This window comes from Macaca thibetana, chromosome 16, assembly GCF_024542745.1.
Source record: "Macaca thibetana thibetana isolate TM-01 chromosome 16, ASM2454274v1, whole genome shotgun sequence".
Classification (NCBI taxonomy): Eukaryota; Metazoa; Chordata; class Mammalia; order Primates; family Cercopithecidae; genus Macaca; species Macaca thibetana.
In genome coordinates, this window is record NC_065593.1 from 51434950 (window position 1) to 51455728 (window position 20779).

The 20779-nt window shown below is 54.2% G+C and overlaps 3 protein-coding genes across 10 annotated transcripts in view; all 3 read right to left on the reverse strand.

Annotated features, from left to right (window-relative positions):
• The window catches only part of DNAJC7 (DnaJ heat shock protein family (Hsp40) member C7), a 105365-nt gene that overhangs the window by 66300 nt on the left and 18286 nt on the right, over positions 1–20779 (reverse strand). The gene's annotated exons all lie outside the window — the stretch shown is intronic.
• The window catches only part of ZNF385C (zinc finger protein 385C), a 67458-nt gene that overhangs the window by 13663 nt on the left and 33016 nt on the right, over positions 1–20779 (reverse strand). The window contains exon 1 of one of the 8 annotated variants that reach the window (XM_050762710.1): positions 11626–11800. The exons of the other annotated variants lie outside the window; for them this stretch is intronic. The gene's annotated coding sequence lies outside the window, so the exon portion shown is untranslated. Of the gene's footprint in view, positions 1–11625; positions 11801–20779 lie in introns of those variants that run through there. 8 annotated transcript variants of the gene reach the window in all.
• Positions 63–8791, reverse strand: C16H17orf113 (chromosome 16 C17orf113 homolog). The gene is made up of 2 exons (XM_050762644.1): positions 4637–8791; positions 63–2999 (listed from the first exon to the last, which is right to left on the reverse strand). The coding sequence occupies exons 1-2, from the start codon at positions 5177–5179 to the stop codon at positions 1515–1517; spliced, it is 2028 nt and encodes a 675-aa protein (XP_050618601.1). The 5' UTR covers positions 5180–8791; the 3' UTR covers positions 63–1514.

A 20779-nucleotide genomic window follows, 5' to 3' on the forward strand; every position in this document is an offset into this window, starting at 1 on the left:
AGCCAAGAGAGGGACAGAGGGGTCTGGGCAGGCCCCTGTCACACACCACCATGGAGACTGCATGATGTGCTGGGATTCCATTTTATTGCAAATTAAACTCAAACCCAGGGGTATTAGGAACAGGCTAGCTCTCGCCCCTGTCACTCTCTAACTATCCTCCCTCCCTCCAGATCCCCAGGCTTTCACAGCCAGGGCTGACAGGAGGGAATGGGAAACCCATGGGCTCTGAAGGGATGCGTTCCCCAGCTCTGGTGAGGTCTAAACTGCTTCCCCCAGGAGGCAAATAAGCCAGCGTCCCTGGGTTGGGCCTTGAGGCCAGTCCTCGGAGGCGGCAGGTACAGCACTGTGGATTTGCAGTCTTTGGTCTTAAAGGTCTGAGGCAAGGGCAGGGGAGGGGTAGAAACTTGGAGAGCAACTGGACTTTGAGGAATAAAAAATTAGAAAAAATAAATCCAGCCCATCTGGGGCATTTTTGGACCCTGTCATTGCAAAACCAAAAGTAGTCCTTTTAGATGTTTGTGTGGTAACACTATGAAAGATAGCATAGGTTTATTTCACATTTGTAGGTTTTATGTCTATATACACAGTTATACACAGAAAAGGCCTGAGGCAGCCCACTGGTGAGGAGGGGAGGAAGGGAAACACTGTCTCCCCGGAACCACTGGCCCTTGAACCACCAGCTTGGGTACAGAGAGGACACTGTGCTGTGTGTCAGAAACAAGCACGGTCATCTACTCCCCAGTCACAGCTGAAGAGAAGAGACACTGCCGGGAGTGGGACTAAGAAACAGCCAAGGGCAGGGCGCGGTGGCTCACGCCTGTAATCCCAGCATTTTAGGAGGCCGAGGCAGGTGGATCGCTTGAGGTGAGGAGTTCGAGACCAGCCTGGCCAACATGGTGGAACCCTGTCTCTACTAAAAATATAAAAATTAGCCCAGTGTGGTGGCGGGCGCCTGTAATCCCAGCTACTCGGGAGGCTGAGGCAGGAGAATTGCTTGAACCCAGGAGGCAGAGGTTGCAGTGAGCCTAGATTGTGCCAGTGCACTCCAGCCTGGATGACAGAGCAAGACTCCATCTCAAAAAAAAAAAAAAGAAAGAAAGAAAAAGAAAGAAACAGCCAAGGACCAGTGTCCGTTCCCTCAGCCACTCAATTCCCAAGACCTAGTCTTCCTCCCCCAAGCCAAGAACTCCCATATTTCTGGGGGGAGCCCAAACTTGGGCTGAATCCAGAAGGAAAAAGGGTGAGCTACTCCTCATCTAACTGTGTAAAGGCCAGGAATGATTTACGGTGCCCCAGATCCTAGCATCTCTGCCCACCCACCCAGGCCCCTCTTGAACCAGTCCCTTCCTCCACAGCCTACAGGGTGGGGTTGGTGGGAAGCTCCAGAAGGGTGGGTGGGTGGCCTCAGGCCCCTGGGAGGCCACAGTCAGCAGATCATCTTGGGTGCAGCATGGTCAAGTCTAGGTTGGCCCTAAGGGCCCCAGGCTGGCTGGGCTGAGAGAAGGAGGCCACCCTCAGGTGAGCTGCGACCCCAGGAAGCCCTCTCCCCACCCACTCTCTAAGAACTCCACAGCCAACCCAAAGTCAAACTCGTGCAGCGGGGGCCCATCCACTGCGATCTTCACCACGTGGCCCCCCCGGCCTTCCCCGACCCCGCTCTGCCCCCACCACCGCAGCTCCCGGCTGCGGCCGACCTTGTCCAGCAGGCCAGCGCCAACGGGCAGCGCCAAAGCCAAGGCGGCTAGGGCAGCGAAGTCGGGGAAGAGCTCGTGCAGCTCCGAGTGCGCGCACGCCAGCTGAGTGCACAGGGCCCGCGGGCCGAGCCGCCCAAGGCTGAACACCACGCGCTTAAACAGCGCGAAGTCCCCTAGTGCCCGCTGGCGCACCACGGCAGGCGCAAAGCCGCGCAGCAGCACCCGCAGCGCCCCCTCGCCATGCGCGCCCAGCTCCTCTGGCGCCTGAGGGTAGCGCCGGGGGTCGAAGATCGCCGCGAAGGCGGCCACAGCGTCCAGCGAAGGCCCGGGGTAGGAGTCCTGTAGGCCCTTCCGCATGGAGTCCAGAAAGGACCCCCGGAGCCACTCCAAGCCCCGGACCGCAGCCTCTGAGTAACCGAGCAGCTCCACGCCGCGGTAGGTGCAGCGCCCGCTGCTGGTGTCAGGGTCCGTGGATGCCAGTTCCTGCAGGAAGCCCTGGAGGCGGGCCCCACCTGAGCCGCGCTGAGCTTGGAGGGAGGCCGCAGCCGCCATCACCAGGGGCTGCAGCAAGGCCATGTCCGGCTCTTCTGCCTGCAGGACAAGGGAGAGCTTCTGCACAGAGGGCAGGGCATCCAGCAGCAGGTGGGTGAAGGCCACGAAGGTGAACTGGCGCAGGGCCAGGGCCAGTGACCCCGCCACAGGTGAGGCAAGGGCTGCAGCCTCCAGGGTGGGCACCAGGCCAGGCCAGGCCTCTGCCACTGCTTCCACGACAGGCAGCAGGGAGGCCCAGGGCACTGGCCGAGGCCCTGCCAAGTCAATAGCTGCAAGGTCCAGTGCTGCCCGGAGCTCAGGGACCAAGTGGGAACTAGGACCACCATGGAGGCGGAATAGGGCATCCAATATGCTCTCATATTGACCCAAGTAGGCGGGGGGCTCAGGATCTGTGCGGCCAGGGAGGCAGTGCAGCTCTGCCAGCAGTGGGCAAGTGGCCCGGAGCTGTGGGCCCACACTCCCCAGGCGCTCACTGGGGAGGCTGGAGCTGAGCCAGGCCAGCTTGGGTGCAGATACGCCGAAAGCCTGCAGGATGTCCAAGAGCTGGCCAGCAGTGGCCTCGCCCTCCTGTAGCTCCACACTGCCCAGGAAGGTGGTGGCAGGCTGGCCATCACAGGGGGACACCGAAGTGGCAAACAGGGCCAGGCTGTGTGACTCCGGCCAGTCTCTGGTCTCGTCCAACACCAGCCCCACATATGGGGATGCCTTCAGGCGCTGGCAGGCCTCTGTGTGCAAGACACTGGCAATGGCCACCTGGGACAGCCAGGAAGAGAAAGGGAGGGAGGACTGAGTTAGGCTTGTCCTGAGAGGCGGAGGCAGGCAGTGCGGGGTGGTGGAAAGAGCCCCGGCCTTGAGGTCACACAGACTTAGGGACTAATCCTGGCTTTGCCACTTACTGGCTGTGCTACCTTCGGCCAGTCACTTCACCTCTCTGAGCCTCAGTTTTCTCACCTCTACAGCTCCTGACGTCTCTAAGAACAGTCCTGCCACCCTGGCTTCCCACCACACCCGGTCTAGTTTTCTAAGCTCTTATACCTGCTGTCAGCTAATACCAGCCCCAAATCTTCTCAAAGCATTGTTGTAAATTATAAATGTCAACTTTTGTTATGGTGAAAGCACTTTATGAACCATAAAGAGCTCTAGGAAAGCTAATTTTTTCACTGTGTTTTTCTATAGCATCATTGTAGTCTGCCCTATTCCTGGGGGTCTCCCTCCACTGTCCAGCTCAGTGATTAACTGATAGGCACACTCACTCCCAACTCCCAGTTACCCTGGGTCCCAGCTGTATCCTGTTTCTCTATTTGTCATCTCTGTAGGATGAGATCCAACTCCCCCACCTCCAACCCAGCCCACAGGACTCACACAGTTAGTACCTAGGACAGAGCTGCAATCTGCATGTCTCCAGGGGCCATGTGAGTGATACTGAGCTTAGAGAAGGCCAGGGATAAGCCAGAGGGAATGCCCTGCTCTCCAACTCCAGCACATCCTGCTGTGAGAGCATGGGGACCTTGCTTTTCAATATAGTCACAAATATAGATTTTTATATTTATATCCTGAGTTTTTTTTAAGTTGAAACAAATTCGAGTTTTTCAAAAACACTATGAAAACTAATTAAACAGGCTCGGCACAGAAAACAGCCCCAAAAGAAAACTAAGTCAGAAGTCATTTCCATTTCCATTCCAGCACTTTGGGGGGCCAAGGCAGGAGGATTGCTTGAGGCCAGGAGTTCAAGACCAGCCTGGGCAACATAGTGTGACCCCATCTCTATGTTAAAAAAAAAAAAAAAACAGAGGCCAGGCACGGTTGCTCACACCTATAATACCATCACTTTGGGAGGCTGAGGTGGGCGGATCACCTGAGGTCAGGAGTTCAAAACTGGCCTGGCCAACATGGTGATACCCTGTCTCTACTAAAAATACAAAAATTAGCTGGGTGTGGTGGCACATGCCTGTAATCCTAGCTAATAGGGAGGCTGAGGCAGGAGAATCACTTGAGACAGGAAGGCAGAGGTTGCAGTGAGCTGAGATCGCGCCACTGCTCTCCAGCCTGGGTGACAGAGCGAGACTCCTCAGAAAAAAAAAAAAATTAAATACATCTGTGGGTCAATCAAGCCTCCAGACCACCAGTTTGCAACGTCTGATTTAGCTAGTGAGAAGAGTGCCCCTGTTCCCACTAAAGACAAGGCCTGGTCTGGCCTCTTCACTGTTGTATCCCTGCAGCTAGCCCAGCACGAGGCACACAGTAGGCCCTCAGGGAAGGTTCTGAAGGAAGAAGATATGAATGAAATGCCCTAGCTGCTCCCCAAGGGCCTGGCATGCTGGGGCTGTTCCCAGGTGGCTCAGTGTCCTCCCTTCCCAAGCCCTTCCCCCATACTTCTGGCTGTCACCCACCTGCATGTCCCTCACCCTCCTGGGACTGTAGTAATCGCCATGCTCTGTGCCCAGCAGTGCCTGGCACAGGTTGAACCTCTGCAGCTCGAGCAGGGCAGAGCAGCGGTCGTCGGGCACATCCTCCTTTGCCATGCAGTACACGGTAGTCAGCACAGCCACTTTGGCCGGGTCTACCTCCACCTTGACGCTCCTGGAGGCGGGGGTCGTAGTCAGGCCTGGGCAGGCCTCTCCGCCCTCAGCCTGGCCCTCAAAAGGGGGCTGGCCCTGGTTGACAGCCAGAGCCTGGCGGTGGGCTCCTGAGGTCACGTGGCGCAGCAGGGCGTGGCGCTGGAAGTTGTCAGTGCCCACAGTGAAGGCATTTTCGGCTTTGCCATGCTTGTTCCGTACCAGGGCCTGGCGGCACTCGAGGCAGAACATCAGCTTCCGCTCATAGTCAAAGTCCAGCCAGGTAAACTCCTCTTTCCAGTGCTCGTTGAAGTAACGCTTACACTTCTTGTTGGAGTTGGAGGCCTCTCCCGCTGGTTTCTTCCCTGGGGGCACCATTCTTGCTCTCTGAGCAAGGAACTCCCAACCCCCACCTGAATGCTCTTGCCCCCCTGCCTCCCCCACACACAGAGGCACCTCCCTTGACAAGAGGAGTTGATGGGGAGGCGGGATGGGGGCAGCCCGCCAGGCTAACAGGGCCCATCCATCTCAGCCTGAAGAGTTTATTCCTGCTCCGTGGGTGGGAGACTGGAGATGAAACAGACAAGGGAGAGGTGTTAGGGGTCTGTCATGGTAGGGGCAGTTTAGGGTGGCGTGGTAGGCTCCATGCTGCCCACAGAGTCCTCCCAGCTGAGGGGTGGAGGGGCTCAATGGGGCAGGGGCTCTGGGCAGTGGATGGAGTCATGCAAAGGGCCCTAGAGTGTTATCCAAAGCGGGGAGGTGTGGGGACCCCAGCCCTCTCCCGGGGTCTCTTTCCACCCAGGACAAGGCACTGATTCGCTTTGACTGCTGAAGCATCTCAGAACTGGAAAGACTGGCATCACCTGGGCAACTGCATTTTATAAGGGGGAAACTCAGTCTGGAGACAGACAGTGGTTCTCAGGGCCCATGAGGAATTCATAGTGAAACAGGACTAAAACTCAGAACTCTCAACTCCTAGCCCAAAAGATGACTGTGCCCTTCAGCCCACAGTCATCTACTTCATCAGAAGGAAATCAAGCCAGGCATGGTGGCTCACTCCTGTAATCCCAGCACTTTGGGAGGTGGCTCACTTGAGCCCAGGAGTTCAAGACCAGCCTGGGCAACATGGCAAAACCCCATCTCTAAAAAAAAAAAAAAAAATTAGCCAGGCATGGTGGTGCATGCCTATAGTCCCAGCTATTGGGGAGGTTAAGGCGGGATTGCTTCAGCCTGGGAGGCAGAGGTTGCAGTGAGCCGTGATGGCGCCACTGCACTCCAGACTAGGTGACAGAGCTAGACCCTGTCTCAAAAAAAAAGAAAAAAAAAAAGGATGGCCGGGTGCAGTGGCTCATGCCTGTAATCCCAGCACTTTGGGAGGCCGAGGCAGGCGGGTCACCTGAGGTCAGGAGTTCGAGACCAGCCTGACCAACATGGAGAAACCCCATCTCTCCTAAAAATACAAAATTAGCTGGCATGGTGGCATATGCCTGTAATCCCAGCTACTTGGGAGGCTAAGGCAGGAGAATCGCTTGAACCCGGAAGGCAGAGGTTGCAGTAAGCTGAGATCACGCCATTGCACTCCAGCTTGGACAAGAGCAAAACTCGATCTCAAAAAAAAAAAAAAGAGAAATCAGCGCAAAGCTGATTCTTGCCAAGCCACAGGAAGATGTGCTTTCTCTAAAGCTGCCTTCCTTACACACACAGGTGCACACAAACTCACACCCACACCCACTGGTACTGTGGTTCTGGGACAGGTAGCCCAGACCTGGGGCCCCAGACTGAAGGCAGGTAGCCGGCTGCCTCTACCTCCCTCACTCTGCCACCTCCCCAGACACAAGGCCAGGATGAGCAGTTCAGGATTGAAAAGCCATGTCCAGCCATTGGCCAAAACCTGCCAAGTCTACCTTTTTTTTTTTTTTTTGAGACAGAGTCTCGCTCTGTCACCCAGGCTGGAGTGCAGTGGCTGGCGTGATCTCGCTGGGATTACAGGCGTGAGCCACCACGCCCGGCCTTAACTCTACCTTTTAATTATTTATCCAACCTGTGTTCTCCTCTTCATGCTTAACTGTAACTACCATTTCTGGGATGTGAATTGAGGCCCTGTGCTAAGTGCTTTACAATGATCCAGGGCAGACCCAGACGACTCTCCGTGGCTGAGACATTATCCTTTTGGAGAGGAGAAAACTGAGGTCAATGACTTTAACTGGCTTGCTTCAGGTTTCATAAGCAGTAAGTCGCTGAGGCTGAATCAGAACCCATGTCCTCCTGACCCCAAAGGCTGTACTGAGACCCTGGTCTGTACCATCTCTCTCCCTTCAGCTGCCTAGCCTTGGTCCAGTTCAGGCCCTCACGGTATCACCTGGATCATTGCAGCTGCCTCGGTCTCTGCATGGTCATTTCCCCCAGACTCATCCCTCACCCAACAGTCAGAGACAGCAAGCTCACACACAGATCCAACTGTGTCACTCTCTGGCTTCCACCTCTTTACTGATATCCCACTGCCTAAGTCTACACACCTCACCACAAGCCAACAAGGCCCTCCCCAGGCTCTGAATGCTTCTGTTAATAGAGCCTCCCGCCACTCCTGTCTGCCCAATCAATTCTGAAGGCTTGCATTCCCAGTGGACACCAAGCTGTTACTTTGTCCCTGTCTTCATCCTCTGAGCCTAGAATTCCCTCTCCCTCCTCTTTTCTTACTAATTCCCACTCATTGCCTGAGGGCAGCTCAGGTATCCCTTCTGCCATGCTGATCCCTACAACCTGGGCTGGCAGCCATCCTCTGGTTCCCCACAGCTCCCTATGCACGAGTCTTCATGACACAATATGGTGAATACAGGGATTCTCTATATATCTCCGCACTGAGTTCATAGAAGCCAAGACCATGTTTGTTCATTTTCATATCTCTAAGTCCCTGTCTGGGGCTGGGCACACAGATACCTCTCAGTAAAAGTTGCTTGTTTAAAAGAATGAAAGGGCCAGGCATGGTGGCTCACACTGTAATCCCAGCACTTTGGGAAGCCGAGGTGGGAGGATCTTTTGAGCCCAGGAGTTCCAGACCAGCCTGGGCAACATAAGGAGACCCTGTCTTTACAAATAAAATGTTTTTTAAAAATTAGCGGGGCATGGTGGTATATGCCTGTAGTCCCAGCTACTCAGGAGAGAAGATCACTTGAGCCTAGGAGTTCAAGGCTATCATGAGCTATGATCATGCCACTGCACTACAGCCTGGGCAACATTGTGAGACGCTGTCTCAAAATAAATAAATAGATAAAATTTTAAAATAAAAATAAAAATATGGGAGGCCAAGGCAGGTGGATCACTTGAGCTCAGGAGTTCAAGACTAGCCTGGGCAACACAGCAATACCCCATCTCCAAAAGATAAATAAATAAAAATTTAAAAATAAAATAAAAATAGAAAACAATGCCAACACATTAAAAAGGAATGAATGGATTCATTTTGGCCACCTGAAAGAACTCGTTTCTGAGATTGTCAATTAGATGATCTTTTTTCTCTCTTTTTTTTTTTTTTTTTTTTTTTTGAGACGGAGTTTCACTTTGTCACCCAGGCTAGAGTGCAGTGGTGCAATCTCAGCTCACTGCAACCTCCAACTCCTGGGTTCAAGCAATTATCTTGCCTCAGCCTCCCAAGTAACTGGGATTATAGGCACGTGCCACTGCGCCCAGCTTTTTTTTTTTTTTGAGACGGAGTCTTGCTCTGTCGCCCAGGCTGAAGTGCAGTGGCGTGATCTCAGCTCACTGCAAACTCCGCCTCCTAGGTTCACGCCATTCTCCTGCCTCAGCCTCCCAAGTAGCTGGGACTACAGGCGCCCGTCACCACACCCGGCTAATTTTTTGTATTTTTAGTAGAGACAGGGTTTCACCGGGTTAGCCAGGATGGTCTCCATCTCCTGACCTCGTGATCTGCCTGCTTTGGCCTCCCAAAGTGCTGGGATTACAGGCGTGAGCCACCGCTCCCAGCCCCGGCTAATTTTTTTTTTTTTAATTTTTAGTAGAGACGGGGTTTCACCGTATTGGCCAGGCTGGTCTCAAACTCCCAACCTCAATGATTTGCCCATCTCAGCCTCCCAAAGTGCTGGGATTACAGGTGCCTGGACCAATTAGACGATCTTAAGCTCTGAGACTGCAGTAACTGTCTTTGTCCACTTAACACGTATACCAGTGCCCTGTGTGGAACCAGCACATAGTAGGTGGGTAAAGCAAGGGCAGATGAGGAGAGTTCCAGGACCAGCTGGTTCGGTGTAAGGAAAGACTGCCAGATGCAAGTAAAACTCATTGGCCCTCTTCCTTGGGACTTCTTTTTTTTTTTTTTCCCAGACAGAGTCTCACCCTGTTGCCCAGGCTGGAATGCAGTGGCGCAATCTCAGCTCACTGCAACCTCTGCCTCCCCGGTTCAAGCGATTCTCCTGCCTCAGCCTGGGCACCACACCACTCCATCCAGCTACCTTCCTGGCCTGTCTAGACAGAACTCTTGATCTGTCCTTACAAATATGCTACTTTTGGCTCGATGTGGTGGCTCACACCTATAATCCTAGCATTTTTGGGAGGCTGAGGCAGGAGGACTGCTTGAGCCCATGAGTTTGAGACCAGCCTGGGCAACATAGGGAGACCCTGTCTTTACCGAAAAAAAAAAAGAAAAGAAAAAAGAAAAAAAATTAGCTGGGCATGGTGGCATATACCTGTAGCCCCAGCTACGCAGGAAGCTGAGGCAGGAGGATTACTTGAGCCCGAGAGTTTGAGACTGCAGTGAGCTGTGATCACATCACTGCACTCCAGCCATCCTGGGTGACACAGCAAGACCCTGTCTCTAAAAACAAAAACAAAAGCAAATATGCCCCTCTCCCAGTCATCTTTGTCTCAGGAAATGAAATCCATCCTTCTTCCTAGGTGCCTTGGCCAGAAACCTGCCCTTCAATCCCTGCTCTCTTCCACATCCAGAACCCGCTCCATCCACAGGTCCTGTTGATTCTCCCTCCAAAATCCACTTCTAACTTGTCCCTTCTCTCCACACCACTGCCTGGCGGCCTTGTCCAGGCCACCTTTATCTTTTGCCTGGACGAATGCAGTTGCTTCCTGATTGCATGCTGGGTTTCTACTCTTAACCTCTCTTAACCAGAGGGGAGCTTTAAAAAATATACCACTTTAGTGAGCCGAGATCATGCCAGCCTGGGAGACAGAGCAAGACTTCATCTCAAAAATTTATATATATATTGCTTTAGACCCTTCCACAACCACCCACTCCTCTAAGGCCAGTGCCAGAATTCCTTTGAGGTCTGCCAAATGCCCAGGGTTACTGACCTCTCTGGTGGCCACTTGTGTCTCCCTTCCTTTCTAGTAACACCACCCTTCTCTCTGGGTTCATCCAGAGTGCCAGGTTCCCATCCCTCGGGTCCTTTGCCCATGCTGTCCCTTCTTCCAGAATGTTCCCAGCTGCCCTCCCAATGCTTTAGCTGGTCTGTTTCATTTCCCCTTTGGCCTTAGCTTAACCATCAATTCCCAGGAAGTCCCTTCTTTTTTGTCATTGCTCCCTGTTTATTCTCTCCATTGCATGCTCCACAGATTACAAATCTCTGCTTCTATCTGTGTAGTTCTCTTGCTTCATCCTCTCTCCACCCTCCTTCTCATGCACATTCCCTGAGGGCAGGAAAGGTAACTAACTTCTTCATGTCTGAATCCAGAGACAGGTACAGTGCCTGACACCCAGCAAGTGCACCACATAATTGGGCAGTGAATAAGAAAGAGCAGGTGCCCAGGCAGAGAGGGAAGTGGAGCCAGCCCTTGGGCACCTGTTGGGTGATTAAAACAGCTACCTTTGACATTCTTTCCTCCCAAGATCCTGTGATTCTATGACCTTGCCTAGCCCACTACACACAGGATCTTAGAACGGGGGCAGAGGGGTGCAAGAGCAAGGTAATGCCCTTCTGGAAGTTTGTCAGATCCTTTCCATGTACCTCGAAGCTGCCTATCCTGCCCATTCTGCAGAACAAAAGGGCAGGTAGGTAGAGCCCAGAAAGATGGAGATTCTAAAACGGCTCTGTCCAACAAAGCAGCCACTGGCCACTGCAGCTGTTGTAAATGCACCTGTTTAAATTACTTAGAATTAAATAAAACATTAGCGTTCAGCTCACACCAGGCACTTTTCAAGTGCTTAGTAGCCAATGTGGCTAGTGGCTATTGCATTGGACAGCACATTTCCATCATCCCAGAAAGTTCTATTGGACAGAGCTGCTCTAAACAGGTCAAATTCCATTAACATTCTCCCCACCTCAACCTCAAGGAACCAGGCTGGGTGGAGTGAGGGGTAAACAAAACTCCATGGGTCCACAGTTGTGACCAAGGCTGACCAGGGGGGCACACTTGTTGCAGACCCAGGTCTCCTCTCACCTCTTTCCACACCCTGACCAGCCGGATGGGAGCAGGAACAACTTGACAAGGGCCCCTCGGCATGTAAGCCTCAAACAGTACTCATGTGGCCCCAGGATGTGGGTCCCGAGCCTCCTCCCCGGGCTCCTGGGGACCCGTTGCTTTGGGACCCCACTAACAGGAGTCCAGCTCTCAGCAGAGTACGGCCGGGCGCCCCCTGCTCTGGCAGCCCTGGTGAGAAGGGGCTCCCCTGCACCCCGTCTCACCCATCCTCCCGGGGGCTGGGACGGGGAGGGCTGGGGAACTTCCTCTGGGGGGCGCGTGGTGACAGAGCCCTCGGTGGGCCCCGCAGAGGCACCGAGCCTCCGCCCGCCCGTCCCGCCCGCTCCGAGAGGGGGCGCCCAGCCCGGCCCGGCGCCCCCGCCCCGTCCGCTAGCACTCACGGAGACACAGGAACCACCATCTTGGGCGGTGGACGCTCTGGCCGCGGTCTCCTTGGGCTCCACGGAGCGACAGCAGCCACTAGCGGCAACGGGGGCGAAGAGGCGCCAGCAGCCGGCGCCGGCCGGGGTCGCAGGCAGGGCGGGCGGCGTCCCCGGGCTCACCTGGCCGCGCCCACCTGCCGCGCCTCCCGCCCAGCTCGCTCAGCCCGGCCCCGGCCCCACCCCCCGGCCCCTGCCGCCGCACGCGCCGCAGCAGGAGCCACTGAGGCTAGACCGCAAGCAGCGCGGTGCCGGGGTTCATTCGGTCCGCGCATGTATCCGGGGTTCCTCGAGGGGCTCACAGCCGTAAGAGACAGACAGGTAGAACGCCGTGGAGGCTGCAAAGTGCTCTGAGAGTTTAGAAGCAAGTGCTTTGGGATCACCAAGGAGCGGGCGATCAGCTGAAGGTCTGCAGGGAGAGTCAATTAGGGTTCGCAGCATTCTGGGTAGGTGAACTATTACTAGGGGAAGGGCACTCCAGGCCGTGGGATGGCAGAGCAAAGATCTCCTCTGGAAGTTGACAGGTCGCTGCAGGTTCATGAAGAATTGGGGTGGGTGGGGGCAGTGCCTGATGCTGGATGGCTCTAGGGGAATGCTGGGGATTTGGACCTTCCCACCTGATGGGGAGCCTCCTTCGGAGGAGTTGGAACTGGGAAGCTCATTGTTTTAGCCTAGTGAGTTATTTGCAGTGGGGTTGACAGAGTGGGGAAGAGGGAGGGAGGTTGGAGTGACCTTTTTCTAGAACTCTGATACACAGCCGACCCTCATCCCTGTCTGCGTTACCCTGAGAGGTGAATTGAGGAGGTTCCCTGCAGGAGGAATGTGCTGTTGTGGCACCCCAACCCTCCCAGACGTGGAGATGTGGAGTCCAGAGGCCTGGGATGGAGCTCCAGTTATATTTAACTCTGAGGCCTTGGACAGGAAAGGCCTTAGCTATGAGCCTGTTTCTCATCTGTAAAGCGGGAATTACAACCCGGGGAGGAGGCTAGGACAGGACAGAAATGGGTCTGAAGACCAAATGCGGTGCTGGGTGTGGAGGCCATTCAGAGAGGGGGCTGGACTGCTGCTGTGGGTCAAGGGAATGTCAAGAGAATGACCCAGTCTCCCTTCCAGACAGCACCAAGTCACCCAGAAATGCCTTCCAGTCCCCTCACAATTGGGTACACTGCTCTTCTGCAAAAGGCCTAGGGTGCATGTTGATTTGAGGTCTCAGCCCTACCAGTGGCTGCTGGGAACTCCTCCGCCCCAGCATCCTCCATGCAGCACTGCTCTGTGCCACCCACCGTCTGCCTCTGACATTCACTGTGAACCCCAGCCCCAGGGCTGCTGGGATGGTGCGCGAGTCACATGCACACACACGTGTGGCCGCCTGACTCCTGGCTACACTCAAATGAAGGGAGCCACAGCCCCCACAGCTGCCCCCGAATGGCACCACACAGCCCTCAGGTCAAGAATTCTGCACCCCAAAAGGGTCAGGTTGGGGGTAGGTCTTCTTGGATAGCATTTTGCTGCAGAACAGCCACCTAAGTGTCTTGGAGCAGCCATGGCTCATTAGCCAACTGCCTCAAGAGGGTGGGGTGTGGTCAGAGGTATGAGCAAGCCAGACCGAGTACAGGAGAAGAGGCTGCCCCCAAAGGTCCAACCGAGGCTGGGGCAGGGCACAGAGCAGAAATCTTATGAAATAACATCACCCTGGCTGCCACCAAGGGACAAGATCTGGGAAAGCCACATCCTGCTATTTTGCCATAATGGGAAAAGACAGACAGACACACACACACACGAGCACAGAGACACACAACCTGAGGCCCATATCACCCATGGATAGTGGCAGGTATAGACATCAAGGCACATACATACATACTTCCCCCCACAGTTAGACCATGTATTCCATCTACACATGAGATGCATATACATATGGAGGTGGTACTGATGCCAAGATACACAGATACCCATGCTGGCCGGGAGGCAAAGGCAGGCACACTGGCCACACAAGAGCATGCATGCATACACAGATGGGCACAAGCAACAAAGACATACCTGTGTATACATATACCCAGAGAGACAGATGCACATGAATGTGCAGACCCCTACAAATGCAGATATAGACCAAGGACAGCAATGGGCACACAGCAGCACACACCTTCACAAAGATAGATGCATGTACACAAAGAGCCATATGCAGATGCAGAGACCGGTGTGCACACACACTCCCCTTACAAAATTAAATGCATTGGACTTAAAAGAGCATATCTCCAAACAGAGTCTCTCTCCCACTCCTTCTCCCACCCCCCTACCCCTAAGTCATGGGGCAGACGATAGGGTCCTCCCAGAGGCACATGCCTGCACACAGCACATCTCAAATAATCACACTGCCATTTCTATCATGGATAAAACCCAAACTCTGCGAAGAATATGGGAGTCCAGGGAGAGAGAGCCAAAGTGGGGAGTGAGAGGTTGAGCCAAGACATACTGCATGCCCACTCCCACCGTGGCCAGGGGCTTCCTCCCCACATTCTCCAGAGTCCCTGAGCCACTTCTGGGTCATCTAGCACTCAGGATGTGCAGACTCCCCTAAGCTGGAGGAAGACTCCAAAGCCCAGTCACAACAGAAACTCTGCCCCCAGTCCCACTGCCTCCAGCCCTTTGCCCCCAATGAAAGGGTTCCCCCAAACAGCCTTTGATGGGTGATGGCTGTCTCCCTCAAAAAAGGCCAGGCAACCCTCTGTGTGGAGAGGTGAGCTGGCAGACCATGGATAAAGATGGGGAGGGGGGCACTGGTGTGGACCCCAGTGCAGTGGCCGGATCTCAGGGAGGAGGCACCCTGATTTCCATCTCCCTCTGTCTGCTTCTCTCTCTTTCTCTGCTGCAGTAACAGCTCCCTCTTCACTCCCCTCGGACGTCTCCTGCTCCCCTGGCCCCTCAGAGGCGGTTAAAGGTGAGGTCTGATACACGGAACCTTTGACACGGGCTCCTGAACAGGCATCTGCCCAGATGTCCAGCACCCCTGTTTCCTGCAGGGTGGACCTCCAGCTCCCCACCATTCCTGCCCCTCCTTTCACCTTTGTTCTCGGCCAGAGTGGGGGCTTCCCTGCCCAGCCCTGAACCTGGGAAAAGGGTTGAGAGTAACTGGCTACTGGTGTCTCTGACAGACAACTTTTGGGGGCCAACTATAGCCGGAAAGGATTGGGCTGGGGAGAGGGGAGAGGACCACCCTCACCTAAGCCCTCTCCCCACTTCCCAGCCCAGGTGTCCTCAGCACTCACCCAAGAGCATTCTCTGCCTTTGGAGACACCGCAGAGCGCAGAACGAGGAGCAAATGAAACCCAGCCAGAGTGACAGAGGGAAGGGGGGGATGTGAGGGACAGGAGGGGAGGGCGCGAGGGAGGGACTCCTGGTTCTGCCTGGAAAGCAGCGTCGTTCCAGGGCCCTGTCTCTCTTTGCCAGGAAGGAGCTGCCCATTCTCTGGTTTCCCCCGTCCCAACCGCAGGTAGAAAGAACAGGGCATGCTTATCCCCCAGGGGAGAAGTATGGGGGCAAATGTGCAGACCAAGAACTGGGGGAGGGTATCAGGGAGCATCCCTCAGCCCCCACTCCCGGAGGATTCCCTTGCCTGGGGCCTCTTACACTGAAGCAAAGGGTTGGAAGGGCTGACTTTGTCCACAGGGACCTCCAGGGAAGGAGGAGCTGCTGGCCCTGCTCTGCCTGCTGGATGGCTCTTGCCGTCCTCTTGCCTCAGGACTTGCTGCAGGAGCCCGTTCTTCTGCCCAGCCTCACTCATCCTCTCCTCACCATCCCCTTATGTTTAACTGCTGTTGCTGAAGAGGAAACTGAGCATCAGAGAGGTGTTGCCACTTTATCAAAGAGCATTGGCCATGTGGGGGTTGGGGAATGGGGATCCAGGTGTCTTGCCACTGTTAGTCTACCACCTGGACCCCTGGATCTGTTACCTGGGCAATGCCAGGAAGGAGAGGAGGGAATTCATCTGATCCACTGGAACTTCTTTTTTTTTGAAACAGAATTTCGCTCTGTCATCCAGGCTGGAGTGCAGTGGCAAGATCTAGGCTCACTGTAACCTCTGCCTCCCGGGTTCAAGCGATTCTCCTGCCTCAACCTCCAGAGTAGCTGGGATTACAGGTGCCCGCCACCACGCCCAGCTAACTTTTGTATTTTTAGTAGAGAGGTTTCATCATGTTGGCTAGGGTGATCTCGAATTCCTGACCTCAAATGATCCACCTGCCTTGGCCTCCCAAAGTGTTAGGATTACAGGTGTGAGCCACAGCACCCGGCCTGATCCACTAGAACTCCTGACACCCCTCCCCTGCCCACCCCAAATCCCCCAGCCCGGTCCTTCTCCCCTCCATTCACTCCTTCCTCTCCCTCTTCTTCCTAAAAGCTGGCTCTTTACTGACCTGAGCACCTGGTGGCTGGGAGGGGGTGGAGTGGGGGAAGGAGGCAGCCAGCCCACAGCTGGATCCAGTCCTGCATTCCAAACCCAGGTTCCAATGCTAGCCCCCCACCCCCTCAGCATCCTGTCTCCACCAGACAATAACCTGTAATCTCTGGAGCAGCCAACACTCGAACCACAAAGAAGATCTGGGAGGGGTTGGCTGCAGCAGCTCCTGAAAACAGGTTTGTTAGGAAGGGGCTCTGCGGGGAGGAGTTGTTTGTGTGGAGAGAGGAAGGAAACTCAAACCCAGAGCTAATTAACCCACCCAGAGACAGACAGAATCTTTGTCTTCTTCCAGGGCAGGGATCTGAGCTAAGCCCCCTAATTCTCTACCCAGACAGCCTTGCTTTTCCTGGTGGTCCTGGGGGAGGGGGATACCAATGGTCAGGATCACACCTGGGGGAGGGGGATATGATGACATTCAGGAAGAGTGTGGGGCACTTCTGTCACCTGCCACCAAGCGAGAATAGCAGCAGGAAGCAGAGGCAGGTCAGACTGCAAGAAGAACTTCTCAGTGGCCTTGGGGGAGCACCGTTTCTTTGCAGCATGCACCCAAAGGCCTCAGTATGTGTGTGGGAGGCCGTGACTGGGGAGGAAACGGCAACCCAGGGAGATACTGAAGGATGGGGGACAGGCTGGAGGGCTTCCGGGGCCTCCTGATGGGACTGAAATTAATCCATCTGCAGGGAGTGGGGGTGAGAAGCTCATCAAGCCAGTGACTCAGGCATGACTTGAGCTCAAGGTCTTTGATCTCTGGGGCCCAGGATGCAGCCAGAGGCTTCTGCAGTCAAAGACTTGGAGAGGGGATGGAGGGACCGATTCGAACAGGAGCTAGGGGAGGTCTGAGGGCGCAGAATAGGGGAGCCTAGCTTTGGCCTGCCACTCTGACCACTACCCCTCTCCCGCTGGAAGGCACAGGGACATGTGTTATAGCTGCAGCCATCTTGGCCCTGAAATCCATTATAGTCTGACTCGATCTCTGCTTTCCTGCCCCCCATACTGTCTACTGTGCAGTCCCTGACTAAGGTTCTTCTGGTCATTTCAGCAAGCCAGAGCTTAAGTCATTTCAGAAATGCCCTCCTGTCCCCTCCTGTGTCATGTTGCAATGGATGCCATGGGGCAGGCCCACTCTGAATTGGATGACTGGGTTCTTTCTACCAAGAGACAAGGGAGGGGCTGGTTGGCTTTAAGAAGCTACTCTCTCCGTCCCTAGCCAGATGGCTGGCATCTTCCCATTCTTCAGTTGAGCACACCAAGGGACAGGGCACAAGAGTGGCCATAGGTCCCGAGCATTTGTGGAATCATCTGCTGGGACAGCCTGCCCTCTGGGTCATACTCCTCCCCGCTCTCAAACATGGCTCAGTTGCTCCTAATATATTCTGTTCTCCTCAGGAGGGCGTCAGATAAGAGTGTGAGATAGAATTTAGAGTCAGAAACCTGGGGCTGCGTGCAGTAGCTCACGCCTGTAATCCCAGCACTTTGGGAGGCTGAGGTGGGAGGATTGCTTGGGGCCAAGAGTTTGAGACCAGCCTGGGCAACATAGCGAGACCTTGTGATATGGTTTGGCTGTGTCCCCATCCAAATCTCATCTTGAATTGTAGCTCCCATAATTCCTTCGTGTTGTGGGAGGGATCCAGTGGGAGATGATTGAATAATGGGGGCAGTTTCCCCCATACCGTTCTCGTGGTACTGAGTAAGTCTCATGAGATCTGATGGGTTAATTAGGGGAAACCCCTTTCACTTGGCTGTCATTCTTCTCTTGTCTGCCACCATGTGATACGTGCCTTTCACCCTCCATCATGACTGTGAGGCCTCCCCAGCCATGTGGAACTGTGAGTCCATTAAAACCCTTTCTTTTGTAAATGGTCCAGTCTCTGGTATGTCTTTATCAGCAGCGTGAAAATGGACTAATACACCCTGTCTCTACAAAAATTTTTAAAAATAACAAAAAATTTAGCCAGGCATGGTGGTGCATGCCTGTAGTCCCAGCTACTTAGAAGGCCGAGGGAGGACTGCTTGAGCCCAGGAGGTGGAGGATGCAGTGAGCTACGATTGTGCCAGGCACTCCAGCCTGAGCAACAGAACAAGATGTCTCAATAAACAAAACAAAACAAAATAGAGTCTGAAACCTAAGACCCAAACCCAACTGTGTGGCCTTGGGTGTTACTTAATCTCCCTGAACCCCACTCTCCCAGTTTATAAAGTGAGACTGAATGTCATCATCTGTGCCTAGGGTGGCTGGGTGAGGAGGGAATGCCATGCTGCAGGTGCAAGTGCTTTGTTCAGCTCCTAAGCAGATCCTCTGTGTGGGGCTGGGGTTAGGTCGTTGCTTCTTGCCCAGCTGTCCCCCGATGCCCTGTGCCGGCTCAACATCTGTATCAGAGGTTAGTGCGAGGGGACAGCAAACCTCTGTCTCTTTGCAGATGTCAGATAATCACTTAAAGTTATTTAGGGGTGTGTGTGTGTCTGTGTGTGATGGTCCTTAGGGTCATGGAGTTCAGCCTTCTTCTGGGGAAGGTCCCTGTACCACACCTCCATTGGGAGGAGAGGCAAGGGGGGTGAAAGAAGGCTCAAGATGCATTCCTGAAGAATGAAAGAGGCCAGGCACAGTGGCTCAGGCCTGTAATCCCAGCACTTTGGGAGGCCGAGGCAGGCGGATCACCTGAGGTTGGGAGTTTGAGACCAGCCTGGCTAATATAGTGAAACTCCATCTCTACTAAAAACACAATATTAGCCGGGTATGGTGGCAGGTGCCTGTAATCCCAGCTACTAGAGAGGCTGAGGCAGGAGAATTGCTTGAACCTGGGAAGTGGAGGTTGCAATGAGCTGGGATCCCACCACTGCACTCCAGCCTGGGCGACAGAGTGAGACTCAGTCTCAAAAAAAAAAAAGAAGAATGAAAGGGTCTCTTGGGTAGGAGACAGATGGGGGGTGGGCAGGGTAAGTCAGGGCAGTGCTTGGAGGAGGGAGATGAAGTGTGGGTTCCTGCTGCTTCCTCCTCCTGTGCCCCTCCAAGGTATTCAGGGCTCACTCAGAGCTGGGAGTGAGAATTCCAGGAGCCAGATGCTGCTGAAGAAGGAGGCCTCTGACTGAGACCTTGGCGAGGAGGCTCAGAGAGGGGAGAACCACCCCCAGTCTCCCTCCCACAGATGGCCTCGGGGGATGTGAGCAGGAGAGGGTCCCTGCCTTACTGCCTGTGACTGCCTGTCACTGTGGAAGCCTCCAGCCCTGCAGGCCCCTAATCAAAGTGACAGCTCCCACGGAAAAGTGCCCCTCCTGGCTGCCACAGGCCTGAGACCTCGTGTCTCAATCTGGCATGGCGCCCCGGACACTGAGTGCCTAGGACCAAGGCAGCACATTCAACACTGCCCACACTTAGCCTCGGCCTCCCTGGAATGGCTGTGGCTCTCTGCATTTTCCCCAGGGAGCCTCCGCCCGGGAGCTCCACCCTAAGGACTCTGCTCTGTGGAGAGGGGCACACCGGCCTAGTCCCCACCTGGGCAGAGCTGGAAGAGGCATCCAGGGCAGCTGAGGGTCCCAACATGCTTCCCCTCACCCTGCCCCCTACCTCAGGGGCAGTTGCTGGCATCTTTTTTTTATTCTTTTTTGTGATGGAGTCTCTATCACCCAGGCTAGAGTGCAGTGGCATGATCTCAGCTCACTGCAATGTCTGCCTCCCAGGTTCAAGTGATTCTCTTGCTTCAGCCTCCCGAGTAGCTGGGACTACAGGTACCCCACAACCACGCCTGGCTAATTTTTGTATTTTTAGTAGAGATGGGGTTTCACCATGTTGGCCATGGACTTGCAGGCCTCAGTGCCTTTGCTCCAGCTGCTTCCCTGCCTGGGATCCTCTCATTGTCTCCAGTAGCCACCATCAATGTCACTTCCTGTGTCAATTTACCTCTCCCTCCTCTGACTTCTTCTTTTTTTTTTTTTTTTGAGACAGGGTCTCCCTCTGTTGCCCAGGCTGGAGTGCAATGGTGCGATCTCAGCTCACTGCAACCTCCACCTCCTGGGCTCAAGCAATTCTTGTGCCTCAGCCTCCTGAATAGCAGGGACTACAAGTACCCACCATCACAGCAGGCTAATATTTTGGTTTTTTTAGTAGATGAGGTTTTGCCATGTTGCCCAGGTTGGTCTCGAACACCTGAACTCAGGCAATCTGCCCACTTTGGGCTCCCAAAGTGTTGGGATTACAGGCATGAGCCACTGCACCTGGACCCTCCTCTGACTTATTGAGGCACCCTGAATCCACCTCTAGGAAGCCTGTTATTATTTTGGAACAAACTCATCTGCATGTGTAGTTATTTAGATAGCTTTTCCCTGACAGGAAGATATGATGTCTTTTAAAAATGTGAATCTCCCAAAAGCAGATTACACCTAGTAGGTGGTCAATATATATTTGGTGAATTAATGAGTTACTTTTTTTTCTTTTCTTTTTTTTTTTTTTGGGACAGGGTCTTGCTCTGTTGCCCAGGCTGGAGTACAGTGCCACAATCTCGGCTCACTGCAACCTCCACCTCTTGGGTTCAAGTGATTCGTCTGCCTCAGCCTCCCAAGTAGCTGGGACTACAGGTGTGTGCCACCATACCCGGCTAATTTTTGTATTTTTAGTAGAAATGTTGGCCAGGCTGGTCTCAAACTCCTGGCCTTAAGTAATCCACTTGC